The sequence below is a fragment of the Eubalaena glacialis genome, chromosome 11 (assembly GCF_028564815.1).
Source record: "Eubalaena glacialis isolate mEubGla1 chromosome 11, mEubGla1.1.hap2.+ XY, whole genome shotgun sequence".
Lineage (NCBI taxonomy): Eukaryota > Metazoa > Chordata > Mammalia > Artiodactyla > Balaenidae > Eubalaena > Eubalaena glacialis.
Window position 1 is genome coordinate 116,683,357 of NC_083726.1, and position 20,532 is coordinate 116,703,888.

General features: G+C 46.8%; 1 protein-coding gene across 2 annotated transcripts; it reads right to left on the bottom strand.

Moving 5' to 3' along the window:
* Positions 1-365: 365 nt before the first annotated feature.
* Positions 366-20,091, bottom strand: ATP6V1E1 (ATPase H+ transporting V1 subunit E1). 2 transcript variants are annotated; one of them, XM_061206094.1, is made up of 9 exons: positions 19,929-20,091; positions 14,326-14,391; positions 12,422-12,531; positions 11,954-12,020; positions 5,857-5,946; positions 5,222-5,290; positions 3,951-4,045; positions 1,876-1,963; positions 366-926 (listed from the first exon to the last, which is right to left on the bottom strand). In XM_061206094.1, the coding sequence occupies exons 1-9, from the start codon at positions 19,959-19,961 to the stop codon at positions 864-866; spliced, it is 681 nt and encodes a 226-aa protein (XP_061062077.1). In that variant the 5' UTR covers positions 19,962-20,091; the 3' UTR covers positions 366-863. The 2 variants fall into 2 exon arrangements, with proteins under 2 accessions (XP_061062077.1, XP_061062078.1); XM_061206095.1 differs by lacking the exon at positions 14,326-14,391.
* Positions 20,092-20,532: the final 441 nt, after the last annotated feature.

The window sequence follows — 20,532 nt, forward strand, 5'->3', positions numbered from 1 at the left end:
AGCCCCTCTCCCCCAAGACTGCAGTTTCTTCTTTCCTGATGCTGCCAAAGCTAACAGAACTGAACTGTTCCCTTATTCCAGCTGCCAGGCCCTCCAGGGACAGGTGACCCTGAACACCTGTGCGCGGACAGTCTTAAGGGGCTGGGAGGGCGCCTCTAGGTGAGGCTTTGGTAGAAAGGAGCAGATGCGCCTGAGGGACACAGAGAGGGAGGGTTCGTGGTTTCAACTGCTGATGGCTGTCAACCCACAAATGCTCCAGGGGTTTGGAAAATGCTTCCTCTTTCCAGATCCCTCAGTGAGAACTTCACCCTCTCAAACCACAACCTGCAGCGAGCGCCTTGTGTAATAAATCAGTGACATCCACATACGTGTTATGTTTTAATAAATAAAGCATATTCACGGCTTAGATCTTAAATCACATTTACAGACATTTCTAGGCCCAAACAGGTAATACTGAAGCTGCTGCTGCTGGAAGAAACGAGGCCCCACATGCACTTGAAGCCCAGAGAGCGGAGACCTGACCCCAGAGCCCACCACTCCGCCCCCCGAGGCTGGACCCCAGGAGAGCAGGAGGCCTGGGGACACTCTTGCACCCACCACCAGACCCCTCGCCTCCATGCTGCAGAACAGCGGGAAGCTGTGTTACTTGGAGACAAGCTAGAGGAAGGTTTCTCGATCGTACTAAGTGAGACTCTCGCCCGTCGGTTCCCACCAGCCGGGGCGTTCGCTACAGCAGGGCTTCCACCGACAGATACAGGACAGGACAGGAGGACAGCAAAGAGGAAGCTACGCGGGCCGTCTTGTCTCTTCAACCGTCAGAAACGTGCACGTCACGCAGCGGGCGGACGCCACCTCCCTCAGGCTTAGTCCAAAAACTTCCTGTTGGCATTTGCCCCAAACAAGGCTCCCCGCACTTCGGGCATCATCTGTGAAGAAAGAAGCTCCTGCGTGAGGCGGTGCCGCCCCCCGCGCCTCAGCCCCGCCACGAAGCCATGAAGCCCAGTACTTGGCCAAGCACCGCCAGAGTCCGACCAAGAGACTCAGCGACCGCAAACGTGGGCTTAAGGCCACTGCTTAAGGGGAAAGAGACAAAATGACGGGTGCCATGACCATCTAAGGCTTCCGTCCCACTCTGATACGGGGAGAAGAGGTGACATCCTGGAGCACCTACACTCGTTCTTTCAACAGTTGCTGAGCGCGCGCCGGGTGCCGGGTGGAAAGCTGACTGCAGGTCTGTGCTGAGGCGCGCGGCAGCAACTGGAAAAGCCCGAGGACTCAACCTCAGGACGCAGCCAGCAGCCGCGTGCGGCCCGTGCAGCCGAGGCGGCGCACTGTGCACCTCACCTAGTTTCAGTTCATTGAGCCACATGTGGCCGGTGGGCAGCAGAGCTCTGAGGTTTAAGTTACCAGAAGACGATGGTCAAGGTCGGGGCAGCACACCACACCCCTGGAAGAGGCCCCGCACTCGGGACAACTCAAGTTTCCTGGCTGGTTTCCTGCAAACCCGGAAACACCTGAAGAGCCTGGCGCCCTGTGGCAATTCCTTTAAGAGCAGTTGCTTGACTTTCCATTATTCCTCCTGGGGTTTGGGGTTCTGGGGCTTTGGGTCAGCATCTCCACATGCAGTAAAACAGATACATTAAAATCCTAGACACACAAAGCCCTCGTTCTGACCCCAAGGCCACCCTCATGTAAACGATATCCTCTCAGCAAATGGCACTAAATGCCTGAATCCCCGTTCCTTTTAAGAAAATGTCAAAAAATGTAGAAAGAATCACAAATTCCAAATACCGGCCAATTGACACGTTCTCCGCAGCACCTCCTCCTCCTGTAACGACAGGCCAACTAACTGATGAGAAGTGTCCCCACACTCACCTGCTGGGCTATGAGGTCCAGCCGGCTTTCGAGGGTATTGGAAACCTTGATTTTGCGATCCCCGCTGTAGATCTCAACCCCGCCGGCTCTACAGAGAACACCAGAAATAACCACGTTTACAGATTTGAGGGAAACAGACACACGTACAATTACCTTCTTCTCTTGGAGAATAGCTGTCTTGGTGTGTGGATGGTCTCAACACTCTTAGGGGCAATAAACATATGCAATAAGTTTGAAACTAATTCAGAAGCTTCTGGAGATTTAAGGTAAAGAGGCTGATAATAACTGTCATTACCAAGTGACTATGTGCCAATCTGATTTTACGCTATTCTAACAACCAGCCCTCCCCAACTGGACAGAAAGGGGGAAGACTGCGTCCCAGTTTGCAAATCAATACATACAGTCCTCATCTGAATGCTTCTTAAAGGCCCAACGCTGCAGGTACCGGGGTGCTGACAGGCAATCCTCCCCAGTGCCTGTGTCTCAGATAAAAGGCTCCATCCCAGCAGGTGCCAAACCCAGTCCTCAATGGTTTAAGGCCGATAGGTCACATCCTACTACAAGGAGCCTCAGGGTATGAAATTCTTTTGCTGCATTACAATTCTAATTTTTACAGAATATTTCTTGAAATAAGCAGGCTCTGAGACAAAGGCTGGGAAAAATTTTGCAAATTTTCTCTAGAAAATTTCAAAGGGCTCTGACGTGAATATTATTTTCTCACTCCATCCTCCTCCCCCATTTCCTCTTTGTTTCTCTGAACAGGCCCTGTCCCCACGCGGGCAACAGGGGAAGGGGTGTGTCTGCTGTGCGCCAGGCGCTCCTGAACGCCAAGTCCAGGGCCTCCCGTGACTCCTATTCCCCAGGGACCTGGAGTCTCGGTCTCCTCACCATTTATAAACCAGGAAACAGGCTTAAGGGGTGGATAAAAGGACCAATTTACTGAATAAAACTCCACTTTAAATCTGCACAGTCCTTCACCTGCAATTCTGAATCTCAAAGGCTCTGAAAACAGAACCATCTAATTCGAGTGGCTCCGGAGCCTGAACTGGGCTCCAGTCACCTGTCAGCAAACGGCTGGTGTCCCTGCATAACTACCCCTCGGGTGTGAGCGCTCCTGCTTCCATTCAGAAACATCCGTGTGTTTAATTCTGGGGGAGATGCTGTAACACGCAGGGCATGTACGGGATTGCTTCTCTAAGCGCCCAAACTCAAAGCACCAGGCACAGTGCTCCTGACTGGAACTGCTGAGTCCTGCATGGTCTCCACACGCCGCTCGGTGAGGCGGGTGCTGTTATCCCAAGTCAGAGAGGAGGAAGACTAAGTAACTAGTCCAACCCTACCTGGCCGACACCTGGCAGAGTGGAGAAGCAGACCTCGATCTGACAGTAATGCTCAGTAGCGCTTAAGCTCCCACAGGCCCTCAGCTGGAAAGCACCGTCACCCACACACCCCATCTCTGATCCTCACTTTCTGAAGCGAGCAAGACTGATCCCTTTCACAGATGACGGGATTTGGGCTCGAGGTCCTGCAGCGAGCAACAGGCCAATCGGGACTCAGAACTAGGTCTTGCAATCCTAAATTCATGTGTCCCAAGGCCTCCGCAATGCTGGCCCATGGGGTGGACCAGCGGGCAGGTGCACGGGGAAAATGCCCTGGGCTCTCCCCGGCCAGGAGCTCCTACCCCACCCCCCACCCCCCCGCAACCACGCCGAGTCTCCCCGCACTCAGCAGAAGCACCACGGGTGCTCGCATTCCACACCAAGGGGTCTGCCAGCCAGACACGGCTACTTCCTTGTCAGAGGGAGCGATCACCTTTCTCAGCACCTAGGACACACGTGGACCCAGCTTCAAGTTCTGGGTACAGAATCCGTGCTGCTTCTCGGCACGATGAGCCGTAAGAAGCTGGTTAACAAGGGGGAGACCAACAGGCGCCAACACGAGGCAGCACGAGGCACGCGTCGGGTGGCCACACCGCCATCCTGCCAGGGGCGCCCAGAGGACACGCGCAAGGCCGGGCGGACGGCCGTTTGCGCAGCCAGAGCAGCTCGGGCGTTAAAAGCAGAAACGTTCCTTACATTTCCTCAGGCAGGTAGGCCTCCTGATCAATCTGGACATCAACGTCTCTTTTGGTGGCGATTTTGTACACGGGGATTGCTTTTTGCACCGCAGCCTGGAAAAACAAAAAACAGAGAGGTTTTATCAGAAACTATGGAGCAGGTATCCAAAAAACCCAACAATCTGTACAAACAAAGATACTCCTACTTATTTTTCAAGTAAAAGAACAGACGTGTTGCTGGTGGGAATGTAAAACGGTACAGCTGCTGTGGCAGATGGTATTGTAGTCCCTCAAAAATTAAACACAGAATCACCACAGGATCCAGCAAGTCTACCTCTGGGTATTTATCCAAGAGAAGTAAAAGCACAGACCCAACAGATACTGGTACACCCATGTTCACAGCAGCATTGCTCACAATACTCAAAAGGTAGAAACGACCAAGGTGTCTATTAACGCATAAATGAATAAATAAAATGTGGTCTATAGATATAATTCAGCCTTAAAGACAGAAATCCTGACACGCGCTACAACACGAATGAACCCTGAAGACGTTACTGCCAAGTGAAATAAGCCCGTCACAAAAGCACAGATACTGTCTGAGCCCCACTGTATGTGTCAGTCTGTTCAACTAGTAATCGTGCCAGAAAAAGACGAAAGTTCCTTCGAGAAAACGTTCTCGCGTGTCTCGTGGAGCCTCGAGTGCTGTCCGAAGATGGGACTTTCCACGCCACGCTCAGTGCAGTGCAGCGTGAGAAACCCTCTTCCATCCGTCCTACACCTCCACTTCCCCCAGCTCACTGCTTTTAAAAACTGCGGTAAAATGCACATGAAATTTACCATCGTGATGAGTTTTAAGTGTACAGTTCGTGGCTTTAAGTACGTTCGTTGTGCAACTGTCCCCACCATCCCTCTCCAGAACATTCCACCTTCTCAAGCTGAAACTCTGTCCCCATCAAACACCGTCTCCACCTGCCCCTCCCCCCGCCTCCGTCTCTTTTATTTAGATGGTATTGCCTATCCTCTGCTCCAATCTAGTAGGTACTGTTTTTATTGAATTTTCAGAAGATTATGGTATTACAAGGTCTCCAGAAAGGGAGGAGGGTACTAACTCAGATGGCAACTTGATTTGTTTAAGAAAATAAATAAGAGGCTCAGGGACACTTAAGTTAGTATCTACAACATGTTAAGACTCTTCTAATCCCCATGGTTGAGCTGTCATTTATTACAGCATGCATTTCGTCCCCCAACATTTTGATCTTTAAAAAGAAAAAGGATTTCTTCAAGCTCTACCTTCACCAGAGGGAAATCCTGTTTCCTGCAACGAACGATCATTCGGGGCTCCAACAACTGGTACAAACCCTATTAAAGCACAATCAGGTACAATTAGTAAAAACTGCAAACTATAAAATAAAACAACAGCAAATAAAATGTCTTCATAACTCTTTCATCTAGTTTGGGAAAGCAGTCCTCTTGTTTAAGTTGCCCCAAAGATGGCCTACACAGTATGAGAACGTGGCAAGATCTTCATATCACAAACCAGATAAATACACCCAATGCTCTGGTGATGGGAACGAAATTCATACGGGAGTCTTACATCAACTCGGTTGAGGACAAATATTGTATTTAACAGCTGAACAGCAAACAATTAAAATTTGTACAGCCTGGGGTCTGAACCTCAATATCCAAAGCAAGCATTTTAGTGGTAAGATCAAATTAGGAAAGTTTACAGCTGGAGATTACAAAGGACAAGTAAGACAACATCAGTCTCATCCACCAGCCAGACACCACCGTCCTCCCACACATCTCCCGACCAGACAAGGAAAAGAGCTAAAATGAGAACACAGGAGAAACAGCTGGCTTCTATCCCATCTTGTTGACTCTGCAGGGACGTGGCTCTCAGTGGTGCATCTGACCTACAAACTTACCTGGAGGACCAGTCCATCCAGCAGCACTTGGTACCTGGTCGTATCTTTTACCACTTTGCTGAGCCTCTGTTTGGCTTCATTTAGTAGGTCCTACAAAGAGTGGAAAAAGAAAAAGTTATCTACACACCTGGGTAGTCAGCTCGGAACCCACGTGGGGCTGGCCCAGCTTGTGTCCAATCACTTCTCACTTTCCGGCTGTGTTGTCACTCCACACACGTTCTCTGAGGTGTGCGATAAAGCAGATGCTGCCCGAAGGACACTGATACGGGGAGCAAGAGCGCTGCCACGGCTCCCAGGGAACTCACACGCGGGCAGAAGAGCCCAGATGATCAGCCGTGACCGACCGACACAGAAAGAGCCACATCACACAGACGTGAAAAGCAAACTATTAAGGCAGGTGGGCAAGACGGTTCCATTTTTTATTAGAAAAAGCAGTCTCTGCACAGAGAACAAAGTGTCATCAATGTTTACCTGCGGGAGGCTGGACTGTCAATGATTTCAATTTTCTTTATGTTAGTTTGTATTTTCTAATGGTCTATAATAAACGCTGTCTTCTATAACTAAAACAGACATTGAAAGGGACTCCGGAGACAAATCTCACGTGGTTGAGAAGAGCACGCTGGCAGCTACTCGTTACGTGGTAAGCACGTACAGGCTTACTGGTAAAAGAGGACCGAGGTCCTTTAAAAGGCAGAGATGGCGCCTCTCAGTCCCCCTGCTGGCCACCCAAAACCGCTGAGAACATTTCGTCCTAGTAAATCTTCCACATACATGTCTCCGTTACTGAATATGGTCTCTGGAATGATTTGGGGGATTTAAAGAAGAGGGAGAACATACATGCTCACCCAGACGCCAATCAGAATTTGAGGAGTGAGGGTGGAGAGAAGGAAGTGGCCCTGTATTTGGTTCTGAGAGTCACCCTTGGAGCCGCACCCAGCCCGGAACCACTGCCGAGCAGTTGAAGCCCTTAGAATCTAGGACGCTTACGGCACAAAGATTTGAAGCGTTTATGATACAAGACATCTGGCTGAAAGAAACCTCAGCCCCTCCTCACCAGGAGACCCCTCAAGCACAGCTCTCTTTGTGCTGGAGTTGACTGTCCACACTGGTCAAGCAGGTAGGGGTGAACAGGAAGAGTACGGGACAGGTTTACTCTAAAAGAATGAGCATCAAGTCAAGCTGTAAAGAGTGATGCCAGCCACTTGTAAAAACAACCCACTATGAAAAATCTGGAAATGGACAAATGAGGAGTCTTACCGCCACCCAGGACTCCAATCAAGGGAGTAGGAGCTTGGAATAAACTCTACTCCAGCTAAGAAAGCTGAAACCTAATCGACATACACTGTAGTGTCCCTCGCCTGAATCATTCCTGCCCACTTAAAAGACATGCCCCACAGGTCAGGAAGGTAACTTAAGTAATACCCCAGTGACACTCTTCGCTTCTAAACTCAACTTTCTGGCTGTAGTCTGACGCCCCATGGAGAGGGGTGTAGGTTACTGCCGTTTGCGTGTCAGCCTACAGATCAGTATTTTGAGAGTTTGGAAGGGCATTATCTGTCCACCTGAACCTAACTGCCTCTAGGATCCTGAAAATATTAGATTCTGCTCCTGGAAAGCAAGAAACTAAAACCCGATTACGACGACAACATCTAAATCACGTCTCCTTGCTTGTGCCTGGTGTGAAGAGTCAGGGGGCCTCCCGCAGAGACATTTCTGTTTTGTCTCTTTAACCGCAGCACCAGAAATCTCTACTTCAGGACCAACAAATCACAATCTCTAAAGGTCGGTCTGTTCTTTATCTCCCTTAAACGACAACATCAACACCTTACACAGTGTGAGGTTTAGGAAGTGACGGTAAAGAGCTGTTACTTACCCCAGGCCTGTCCTGTGTGAGGCACTGCACGGTCACTTTTCCTATGTGGACCAACTTAATTCTAAAGAAGCTTCATGCATATGCTTTCCCCATTTTATAAGAAAAGGAAGGTTCAAAAGGGTTAAAAAATTCGCCCACCGGGACTTCCCTGGTGGTCCAGTGATAAAGAATCAGCCTTCCAATGCAGGGGACGCGGGTTCGATCCCTGGTCTGGGAACTAAGATCCCACAGGCTGCAGGGCAACTAAGCCCGGGCACTCTAGAGCCCATGCGCCACAACTAGAGCGCCCACATGCTGCAACTAGAGAGCCCACGTGCTGCACTACTGAGCCCGTGTGCTGCAACAAAGATCCGATGCAGCCAAATAAATAAATGAAGAAATATTAGGAAAAAAAAAATTCGCCCACCAAACAGCAGATAGTGGTGAAATAGAAACACACCTCACAGGGATTCCAAAGCATGGGCTCTTACACCTGGAAAGCCTCAGGGCAGGCAGGGAAAAGGGTAAACAGCAGAGAAAAGTAGCTAAAGGACTACGCAACCATGCACTTTAGGTAGCAGAATAGCTTGCCTGTTTGCTTTCCATTTTTATCCTGGTTCTGTATTTTTTCCTTCCTTCCATCTTTTGTCAACATCCTTTTCTAGCCAACTGCTTGACAAATGCCCTTCCTTTCACAGTTTCTTATTCTATGGATAAAGCTGGAAAAATAAACGTTTTAAAAGAGCCAAATCCACAGAAACATGCACGTGTAGCCCTGTCCCCCATCATCTCACAGCCGGTTTCCTCACCCTCCGTGCCGCTTCATTACTGGGGTTCACTAAACCGCAAACTACCTGACGGCAAGATGTTAGGCTGCAAAGGACTAAGGAAACAAGCGCTTTAGAACAACTGAAATTACAGAAATGTTTATTTTAACAAAATTCTCATTATACATTAGCAAAACAAAAGCTCAGGCTGTGCTCTGAAACCGAGTTGCACGCTACAGAATAACTGGCTTTGCCATCTACCAAAACATGGACAGTTCAACAAAACGAGAAAAAATAAAAGAAAAACAAGAAAACCCCGACAGTTCACACGCCCGCTGCCTTCAGCCCCTCACCGCATGCTCGCTTGTCCAGCTTTCACCACCAGGCTTTGTCTCTACCAACCCAAGGGCGCTGCTCTGGTACGAGTTAGAAGTGAAACCTCGATCCCCAACTCCAAAGACCACTGCGCTCTTCCCCCTTGGACTCGCTGAAGCATGAGACACTGTATTCGATTACCATTTTGTTCTTCAAGTTTTCTGTCCCCTTGGCTTCTCCTTCTTCTCCTCCAACACGACTGCTTTCCCCCCATGTTCCTTAGCAGTCTCTTATTTTCCTGCCATAAGCTGGAGGCTTCTCGGTTTGCTCCCCTGGCCCTGTAGTTCTCCATCCACGAGCTGGCGACCTCACCCATGCCACGCAGCTCCACGTGGGACCTGTGTGCTGTCTGAGTGGAAGCCCCAGCCTCCCCTAAGTTCGCCTGGACTCCGAAGGCGATTCAAACGCCAAGATTCATCACCATTCCCCACCTGCTCCTCCCCCTGTATTTCTAACCCTCACCACCTATCCAAGTGCCTAGCGACCTGGTGAGAAAGCTTAGGTCTTTCTTGACGCCTCACAACCTGCAGTCACTAAGTCCTACGGACCACACCTTTCAGCATCTGTGGATGCCGTCTCTTCATGTCCTCTGCTGCCATGTGGTCTAGGCTTCTCTATGTCTTGACCTTCAGGTCAAAGTTAAGCCATAACCTCATTTCCTCTCCCCACGTCACCAGTTCTCTTTCTCCAACACAAATCTAAGCCTAAAGCAGTATTTCTCAGTGTGGTTCTCAGACCCCCTGCAACAAGATTACTCTGGGCTGTTTATTCCTGATGAGAACACAGAAAATCTCTGGAAATGGGGCCGGGAGTCTGAATCTTAACAAGGCCCTCCCGGTGATCTCTATGCCTATTAGAGTTAAGAAAGTTGGTCAAAGGATTTGTCCCACACTCTTCAGCAGGCATTCAAGGCTCTTCCAACTGAACCCTAGGGTCTCTCTCCAGCCTCAGCTCCTACACTCCCCACTCCACCGGACAATTCCATTTCCTGCCCGTGTTGTCAATTCCAGGCCTCTGTTTTTGGTTCAGGCTGCTCTCTCCCTTCCGTCTCCGAGGTAATGACTAATTCTTTACAGTCACACTCAAGAGGCTCCAGTATAGATACAGTCTCTGGTCTAGACCCAGTTAGACAGCAGACTCCTACAGGACTGGGCACCCAATGCAGGACCAATACAGGCAAACCCTGCAGTCCAAACAGCTGACTGCCAAAGGAACCCAGCTAATTATGAAATGAAAATGGAAGAGTGAAAACTAAAAGATCAAGTTAGTATCGAAAGCAGAAAGACATTTAGTTGTGACAATTTTAGAAGCAGATAAACTCTGGCTACTCTGGGGTCTATTAAGTTTGGTCTATTAAGTGTTATGGGAGTTACGTTAGTGAGTCACCTCTGTGTATCCTCACACTCGACATCCTGGCAGACACTTCCATCTGGAGGCTTCCTGGTCCCTCAAAGAATGTCCAACGTGATCTGGTGGTTCTTCTTAAAAGAGCCCGCCCTCCTGACTTCCTACCATGTTAATGGAGCCACCACCCTCCTAGGCAGCCGGGCCTGAAACTCAGGGTTTGGCGTCAGCCTTAGAAGAGGAGGTGAGGGGCTTCCCTGGTGGCGCAGTGGTTGAGAATCCACCTGTCGATGCAGGGGACACGGGTTCGAGCCCTGGTCCGGGAAGATCCCACATGCCGTGGAGCAACTAAGCCCGTGCGCCACAACTACTGAGCCTGCGCTCTAGAGCCCACGAGCCACAACTACGGAAGCCCACGCGCCTAGAGCCTGTGCTCTGCAACAAGAGAAGCCATTGCAATGAGAAGCCTGCGCACCGCAACAAAGAGTAGCCCCCGCTCGCCGCAACTAGAGAAAGCCCACGCACAGCAATGAAGACCCAACACTGCCAAAAATAATTAATTTTTTTTAAAAAAGAAGAGGAGGCGGAGGAGTCAATCAGTAGCCAACGTCCGGGGCTTCCTCCTATAAAACGTGTCACCACTGACACCCCACTCAGTCCTTGCTGCCACCATGCCAGACTCACCTAACAAGAACCGGTATCTTACAATATTAGTTTGCTTCTCTAGTCATCTAAGAAGATGGTATGTCTTCTGCTTAGTCAAGTATTATATTTTCAGTTTTATAGCTATTCCATATAGGTCCTATTCACCAACATTTATTCCTAGTTGCTTACTGTTGGCATGTAGTAAAACTATCAATCTCTGTATATTCTCTTTGTAGCCAGTCACCTTTTTGAACTAATTACTAGTTCTTAGTTTTTCAGATGTTGTATTTTTTTAGTATACAATCGTATCTTCAAAAAAATAACTGTTTCTTCCTTCCCAATATTTATATAACTTGTCTCTCCATTTTGTAAGAAATCGAGGGCCTCCACAATAAAAATGAGGAACAGCGGAAACAGAGGCCTCTGCGTGGTTTCTACATTTTTTTTTTTTTTGGCCACACCACGCAGCTTGCAGGATCTCGGTTCCCCGACCAGGGATCGAACCTGTGCCCCCTGCAGTGGAAGAGCAGAGTCCTAACCATGGGACCGCCAGGGAAGTCCCCTGTTTCTGAATTAATTCAAATTCCTTCAGGCTGTCTCACCTAAGTGGTATGTTTCTGCCCTCTCCTTTGGGTGACAGTACTCCCCAAATGGTTTTCTGTCTAACCTCTTCTCTGTTAAATTTAGTCTACGTACTCATATCATGAACCCTATTTATGATATTCCTCATAAAATAAAATGAAACCTTCAACAGCTTTCTACTGAAAGCAAGCAAAGCTCTTCACTTGCACTCATGGCCCCATAGTAACTCCATCCTACCTTTCTAGCCTTATTAGTCCCCATCGCCCTCAGATACTGTGTGGTCCCCCCATCACGTGCTATATACCCAGGAGCTACATGCTCTGTTAGAGCAGCAGGTCCTTGAAGACTGGACACACATCTTATTCATTTCCGTATTTATTACAATACCTAGTGTAATGATTTGCTGACCAAATGTTTTCTCTCTAAAAATCATTCATCAGCTCCTTAATCTAACATTAACTAGTGAATTCTCTATAACAGACAAATGAATAAACATTTTATAATTCTATAACTAAAGGGGCTAATTACTCACGGTGATAAGGTCATCTCTCGCTCTGAGGACTTTGAGCCTCGCTTGATTCATCAAATTAGACATCTGACTGCAAAAGGCACGGAAAAGTAGTATCATTACAGCATAAAAAACCACCACCATAGAGAAAGAAAGGTACAACCTCCTACCTATGTGCAAACACTTCTCTTTGTACAGATCCCAAAGAGAACTCCCTGAAATACATGTAGTGGTTTTTATCCACTTATTTTCAAAGATAAGGAAATATTTATTGAATGCTTATGAAGTGGCAAGACTTTCTTATCAGTTATTTCAACTATATCTTTCAATAATCCTGTGAGCCTTCCATTTTCCCAAGTGAGGAAAGAGAAGTTAAGCAACTTGACCAAGGTTAGTTAATCAGTGAGTGGTCCAGTTAAGACCAGAACCCGTAACTGCCTGACTCCAAAGCACCTGCTTTACCCTCTCGTCCCAGTGATTTTCAAAGCTCACATTTTCTTCTGCTGTTCAATCTGCTTTTCTTTCTTCTCGTAGTATTCCATAATCTTCAGCCTTTGGGTCTGCACAAGACGACCTTTCTCAATGTTGAACTCTTCTTCTGCCTACCAAGGAATTTATTATTATTAGTTCATTATACAGATTTCGACAGTTTTATTTTAAGCAGATGATGACCAGGGTAGTTGCTTATATTCACCTTATTCTGTATCTAGTATCCACCAACAAAGTTTCAATGAATATAATCAGAAGATTCTGTGTATGAAAAAAATTATGTATTTTAAATTTGATCCATGTGTTTAATAGAGGGCTAATGAAAAGGACACAGAATTTGGAGTTAGAAGATCTGAGTTACTGTCTAAAAAATTTGGTCAAGTAATCTCAGTCTAAGTGTCCTCCCTTATAAAATAAAAAAATAAAAATAGTATTCTTTCCTTTGTAGGTCAAAACCTAACAGTCCTTTTAAAATTATAAACTACATAAATTTGAGTTATTAGTTTTATTAGTGTTAATTATTGAGCAGTCACTTTTTACAAAGGGTATCTTAGTATATCAGCCATCTGTGATTTTCAGGCAGTAAGAAATTATGACTTTGGGAGCTAGCTAAAGTTATTGATTCAGATGTTTAATGCTTGGCACAGATACTGGAACTTTCATATTCTAAAATAAATGCCTAACAGCTTATTTCTATACCTATCACAGGAAATAAGTACAGATGATGGTATTACACGAGATAAGACTATTTTAAATAGAAATGCATTTACCAACTGAAATAGAAGTTCTGTATTTGTCCCAGAGAGAAATAAGGAAACTAGCCATACGAGAAACTGCAGTGCTCCTATAGCCATCAAAACAATATTAAACAAGCAACAAGGATATATTGTACAGCACAGAGAAATACAGCCATTACTTTGTAATAACTTTAAATGGAGTATGATCTATAAAAATATTGAATCACTATGCTGTACACCTGAAATTAATATAATATTGTTAACCAACTATACTTCAATAAAAGATATATATATATATTAAACAATACCCTCTCAACTGTTTTATTTCAGTGACAGGCAAAATAAGTCTTTTCTTCCTTAGATGATAAATTACTCAAATAGTTCAAAGGTTCAGTTTTGGCCCTAGGATACCAGGCACACACAATTTTAAGGCTTTACTGATAAGTAACAAATGTAACCACTGTAGAATAAAGTAAAAGGACAATGAAAATAAAGTATTAGATGATATATTCTGACCTACTATGATTATACCTAGAGAAAAGAACAATTTTATATACTGTACAGAAACACTGTGCAACTCGAAATATCTGTAAAATTTCTAGATGCTGACTGCCGCCTTCATGATGGACAGGGGCTTTCATTTTATGCCTTCACATACACCAAAGGCATTTTATGCCTTTCACATACGCCAAACTGTGTATTTACCTTTTTTGCAGCAAGCACAAATAAAAAAGCAACATAACAATGAAAAAATACTACATCCTCCCCTGACCAGCTATCAGTTAGCCACAGTTGCTCAATGTCTGGGTTTGGATTCCATGAGAAAATTAATCCATCCCTTACTTTCCTATTCCCTACCATAAAATTTCAGGACACTTATTGACAATCAGAATTTTGGGACTTCACTGGCGGTCCAGTGGTTAGGATTCCATGCTTCCACTGCAGGGGGACAGGCTCGATCCCTGGCCGGGGAACTAAGATCCTGCGTGCCACGCGGCACAGGCAAAAAAATTAAAGAATGTTTAGAAAGGAAAATTTATTTTTAACGTTAAAGAGATTCTTACTGGTCCTATGCAATGCTCTGTTAAACAATTTTACTAAGTACTAATTAGCAAAGCAAGACAATACGAAACTCTGATAACTTCTTAAACCTAGGAAGTGGAATCTCACCTTTGCATCTATTTCTTCTGCTTTCTCATTGGCTTCTTGTTCAATAAAAGCCATCATGTGCTTAATCTATAAGGAGAAGGAAAAGGTTACTTTATTTTTGAATATGACAAGAAAAAATATCTATCTTTTCTGATTCTTTCAACAATCACTTATGGAATGCCTTTCTGTTCTCAGATAACTTACAATCTGGAATTTACTCCAGCAAATGGACCAGATGCAATATTCAACAACACAGGTAAACAGGCCATTATCCTACTCTCAAGGAACTCGGAGTCTATGGGGAGGAAGGACTGAATACACATCCTCCTCTACTTCCGGCCTCCTTCAGCCAGACCGTCCTTTCCCCTTCTCCATTTCTAATGGAGTGTACCAGAGGGCCTCCTACTCTCGAGGCACTCCAACCTGAGTCCCCACCCCCCAACCCAGTGAAATCACTCCCGTAAGATGACAGCGATCTCCTCGCCCTTATCTTACTGCATCTGCAGTGTCTCTTGGTACACTGACCACCACCCTTCTTGAGCACGCGCTTCCCTTCGCTCCCACCACGTCCTTGCTCTCCTCCTCAGCCTCCTCTGGGGCCATACGCTTCTTCCTCCGCCTCCTAGACAGCTCCTTCAGGAGATCCTACTCGCAGCAACTGAAATTCCACACGCTCAGTAAGGAATACTGATCACTCTCTTCCCACCTCCCACTTGACCTCTGCCTCGAGGACCAGCACCAACATCCAAGTCGTCTCCTCCCGTATCTCAGGCCCCACATCCAGTTACCATGTCCTAAGAGTTCTCTCTTCTAACAACTCTTTAATTTGTCCATCTCTCTCCATCTTCAACAGCCACAATCTCATCTTTGCTATCATCATCTCTTGGCGGAATTACTGCAACAGCTTCCATATTTTCTCCGGGCCCTCAGTCTTGTTCCCTTGCTAACCAACTCTACCTGGCAACCAGGAAGATCCTTTACAAATGTCCCTCTCATCACGTACCACACCCCCCCTTAGGATAAAGTGCAGAGATTTTAGAAGGTCTGTGATGTGGTCACTGCTCACCTCTCCAGCATCACATGAAATGTAACCTCCACTACTGGCCACTCCTCAGACTCCTAGTTCCTGTCATTCTACATTTTTAAAAATTAATTTATTTTTGGCTGTGTTGGGTCTTCGTTGCTGTGTGCGGGCTTTCTCTAGTTGCAGCGAGCGGGGGCTACTCTTCGTTGCGGTGTGCGGACTTCTCATTGCGGTGGCTCCTCTTGCTGCGGAACACGGGCTCTAGGCGCATGGGCTTCAGTAGTTGCGGCGCGTGGGCTTCAGTAGTTGCGGCGCGTGGGCTTCAGTAGTTGCGGCGCACGGGCTTACTTGCTCCACGGCAGGTGGGATCTTCCCGGACCAGGGCTCGAACTTGTGTCCCCTGCACTGGCAGGCGGATTCTTAACCACTGCGCCACCAGGGAAGTCCCCATGCTACACTCATTTCAGGTTTTCAGTTCCTTGAGCTCGCCATTCTTTCCACTTCTGAGATTTCAAACATGCTGTTCCTTCCACTTGGAACACTCCCCCACCCCCAGCCCAGCTATCTTCTCGAGCCTCAGCTCGCTTAACTGTCACCTCCTTTGGAAAATCTCCTGAACCTCTCACTTATCTGCACCCAGGACACTCTGCACTTCTCCGCCTAAACACACAGTCCTAATTGCCTGCTTGCCTGTGCCTCTCCTCAACTAAACTATAAGGCTAGGAACTTGCTAAAGGGTTTTAGATCTCTGGCTACAATTGAAGAATGAAGTCCCCAAAGTTTCTGAATGGGGCTTGGGGTGACTGATCTAATTTATACTCATAAACAGAGTACTGTCTCTAGTGGCAGATGTCAAATATACCCAAATGAATATACAAGCAACACAGCTAATCAAACTCACTGGTAGTTTCATTTCATAGGGGCTCTACCTGAAAGGAATAATGAATTAAAAAGAAAAAAAGCAGCTTGAAAAAATTTAATGTAGAGCCTCTAGGTTATTAACTCATTTCACTTACTAATTGTCCCGCATAAAGGTAAACACCACCGTAAACCCAGGACACGGGGTTAAGGGTTTACTTCCCCCACAGTAGGTGCTCAGTAAACATTTGTGAATGAGTGAGAATCTGTTGGGAGTTTCAAGCCTTCTGAGGTACCCCAACTACTTTTTAGAGTCTGTACAAAAGTGAGTTAAGATTTGTTTCACAAGAATGTGAATATACTTAACACTACTGAATCATTCACTTAAAAATGGTTAAAAAGGCCCTGAGAAAACCATAATTCAAAAAGACACATGTACCCCAATGTTCACTGCAGCACTATTTACAATAGCCAGGATGTGGAAACAATCTAAATGCCCATCGACAGATGAATGGATAAAGAAGATGTGGTACATATATACAATGGAATAAAAAGGAACAAGATTGGGTCATTTGTAGAGACATGGATGGACCTAGACTCTGTCACACAGAGTGAAGTAAGTCAGAAAGAGAAAAACAAATATCGCATATTAACGCGTATGTGTGGAATCTAGAAAAACGGTACAGATGAACCTATTTGCAGGGCAGGAATAGAAACGGAGACGTAGAGAATGGACATGTGGACACAGTGGGGGAAGGGGGGGTGGGATGAACTGGGAGATTAGGTTTGACATAAATACACCACCACGTGTAAAAAAGATAGCTAGTGGGAACCTGCTGTATAGCACAAGGAGCTCAGCTCGGTGCTCTGTGGGGACCTAGATGGGGGGGATGGGGGGTGGGTGGGAGGGAGGTCCAAGAGGGAGGGGATATGTGTATACCTATAGCTGATTCACTTCGTTGTGCAGCAGAAACTAACGCAACGTTGTAAGGCAACTATACTCCAAAAAAAAAAAAAAAAAGGTTAAAAAGGTAAACTTCACGTAATGTGTTTTACACAATTAAAAAAAGTGAGTTAAGAATACAACCTAGGGACTTCCCTGGTGGTGCAGTGGTTAAGAATCTGCCTGCCAATGCAGGGAACATGGCTTCGAGCCCATGATCCCACGTGCCGCGGAGCGACTAAGCCCGTGCACCACAACTACTGAGCCTGCGCTCTAGAGCCCGTGAGCCACAACTACTGAGCCCGTGTGCCACAACTACTGAAGCCTGTGTGCCTAGAGCCCGTGCTCCACAACAAGAGAAGCCACGGCAATGAGAAGCCCGCGCACTGCAACGAGGAGTAGCCCCCGCTCGCCGCAACTAGAGAAAAGCCCGCGTGCAGCAACAAAGACCCAATGCAGCCAAAAAATAAATAAATATTTTAAAAAAAGGGAAAATAAAGAGCAGGTGCTTTAAAAAAAAAAAAAAAAAAAGAATACAACCTCATGGCATCAAAGTCTTGAGGAAAACACACAGTATGGTTTTAGAAGGGAAGACTTATTTTTTGTCAAAATTCTTAGGAGCTCCCTACCAGTGAGGAGCCAAAATAATTATGACAATCAGAGCCCGTTTTATAGGTAATACAATACTTATAAAATCTCAAGCCTTGAAAAATTGGGGTACCGAACCCAAACCTACATTTTTAAGAAAAAACACGGTGAACTTGCTAAATGGATCAACCTCCACACACCTGTGCCTGTGTGTGTGTTTCTGTTTGTGGTGAGGAATGGAATCGTCACAAGTTCAGATCAAACTCACACTGCACTGTCTGGAACTTTGAAAGTAGTTTAAAGACAGTAATCAGCTCAGGTGCTTATAAATGCTACAAGACACTGGCCTCTAGAGGTGAACCCTGACTCAAACCTGCATTATCTGCCTCCATCTCTCGTGCTGGACCCTCTGCTGCCAGATCTGACGAGATCTGCACAGCCTAGAGCAAAACACACTCATTTTAACCCAGGTCAGAGAAGCCCGTTTACAGTCAACAAGAACACATTCTGCCTTTAGGAGTTCCAACAAGAGAAAGTCAACCCCTTCAGGACATTTAACTCCACCCTTAAGGCAGAAAAATCTGCCCTTAAAATATACTTTTCTTCTTCCTGCTAAAGCTACTGGGTTCTACACTTCTGGAGCCAAGATTCTTTTGAAAATTTGATGAAATAAATGACCATACTCCTCAGACAAAAAAAAAGCAACATACACAAATACTTTAATACAGTGGGGAAGAAATCAGGAAACCCAGGATTTCTTTTCACATTTAAGTATTAGTATTTTATTTCCAGCACTCAAGTTCATCCTTGAGTTAAGAAGATTTAGTAGATTCTAGGGGGCTCTTTTTGAATACATTTATCTACTTGTGATGGAAAAACCAACAGGAACGAGCAGTCCATTTCTGATGTATGTTCATAATATATCTCCTATAGGAGACTGTTTGGCTTAGCACTCTTGGCAGCTCCAGTGCAATCTCACAGAGCATCCTAGGGTTTCACTGACCCACACCTAATGGTGCCTGAAAAACATCTATGCTTCCCCCTTGTCTCAGAATCCATGAAAGTCTGCAGATTCTCCCAGCTCTTAAAAGCAGTGATGTTTACCTAAATCAGCACTTTGCTTTACTGAAGCAGACATCTGACAGCAAAGAGAGTAACAAGATTTGACTTAACCCAAAGTGCATGAGGACTAAAGACAGTTTCACCATTCGGCTTTGCAATGTAGTTTCCAGAAATCAACTGTGATGAAAAGCAGGAAATAACTATATTAAAATTTTACTAACTCCTAAAGAGCAGGAAGTTGAAGGAAACCCAGATTTCTAGGCGCCTACTCGGTGCTCGATACTCAGGCCTGGTCACTGCCGGGAATAAGGGGAACACAGGCACCGCCCTGATGGGGACGGCGTGTAGTGTGGAGGAGTACCGACGATACATTTCCTCGTTCTTACTATTCTACAGAAAGAAAACGTGGTTCTGGCCTAGTTTCACTGCTTTACCTTTGCCATGTATTCTTCCTGGGGAAGCCCTAGTTTTCAATACATCACAACAAGGCGGAAAACGAAGGAGAAGAGGAGGACGAGAGCTGGTACTAGGGGTGTGACCACTGGACTATGTGGAGGGCACTGCGTCCTTTTTCCTACAGTAAAACTCAGACGCAGCGCTGATTAATGTTCAAAACCCGCGCTGTTCTGTAAGCATGCGGTAAGATTTCCTACAGTGCCCCACAGACGCTATTTTTGTTACCCTCCGTGATCAGCCTAAGATCCCCTGAAAGGAAGAACCACCACGCTTCTGAGAGCATATCACCTAATGAATAAAGTGCAGAAGCGTTTTAAAGGCACTGGAAACATCCAAGGAAAAACCACCGTACTGCTCATCTAAGAAGGCTCACAAGGCAGTGAGTGAGCGTTAGTCAGGGTTTTCCGAGAACTTCAGCTAGAAAGAGACGAGTTCTCTAAACTGCGGCCTGAGTGCCCTTCCCCGAAGTCCGGGCCTGGGTGGTCAACGCCCGCCGCCCGCGAACTCCAAAGCGCCGAGCAACGCCGCGACCCCGGGCCGGCCGCTCGCCCGCAAGCCCGACGCGGCCCCGACCCGCACAGCCCCGAGGCGGGGTCCCGGGGACGGGGAGGTCTGGCCAACGAGGCCGCCGCGGAGCTTCCCCAGGCCCGGGGCGGCACCCGCCCGCCTCTCGGGGCCCAGCCCGGCGCTCACCTGCTTCTGCACGTCGGCATCGCTGAGGGCCATGGTGCAAGCGACGGGAGGCAGCGGGTTACCGGCCGGAGCTCAGGACCGACGCGGGCGGCGGGCGAAAGGGAGACTAAAGCCAGATGCGCTTCCGGCCTCTTCTGTTTTGTGAGCGCGGCTTCCGGTTCCTGCGCAGGTCGCCGGGCAGCTCAGCCAGTGGGGAGAGAGCGGCCCGGAAGTCCCGCCCCGCCTCGCCCCGCCCCGCCTCGCTTCCTGTCGCACACTCGTGACTTCTCGTGACTTTTCGTGACTTCTCCCGGTCTTTTCCCGAGCAGCCCGCTCCGAGGCGGGAGGGAAGGTCTGCTGTCTTACCCGTGACGTTGACTGAGCCTTGTAGCCCTTGCGTTTTTAAAAAAAGTTTATTTCTGCCAACCAGAATTTGTTTTACTTTCCTGGCCCTAATGGAAGTAAATGCGTCAATATTTTACTTATTAACAGGTTTTATTTTTAGAGCAGCTTTACATTTACGGAGAATTGAGCTCAGGTTCCCATATTGTTAGCCTCCTCTCTTTCTGGGGTACATTTGTTATATTTCATTAACCGAGGCTAATGTGTTGACAAAAGCCCACAG

Bases quoted from the DNA above. Each gene is read 5' to 3' on its own strand.
- ATP6V1E1 (XM_061206094.1), bottom strand. From the start codon at position 19,961: ATGGCCCTCAGCGATGCCGACGTGCAGAAGCAG. The intron at 12,021-12,421 runs GTGAGCTTTGAA...TGCCTTTTGCAG, and splicing joins ATTGAACAGCAGAAGAAAAT to TCAGATGTCTAATTTGATGA. The intron at 1,964-3,950 runs GTAAGGAACGTT...TGTTCTCTGTAG, and splicing joins GCCTACCTGCCTGAGGAAAT to AGCCGGCGGGGTTGAGATCT.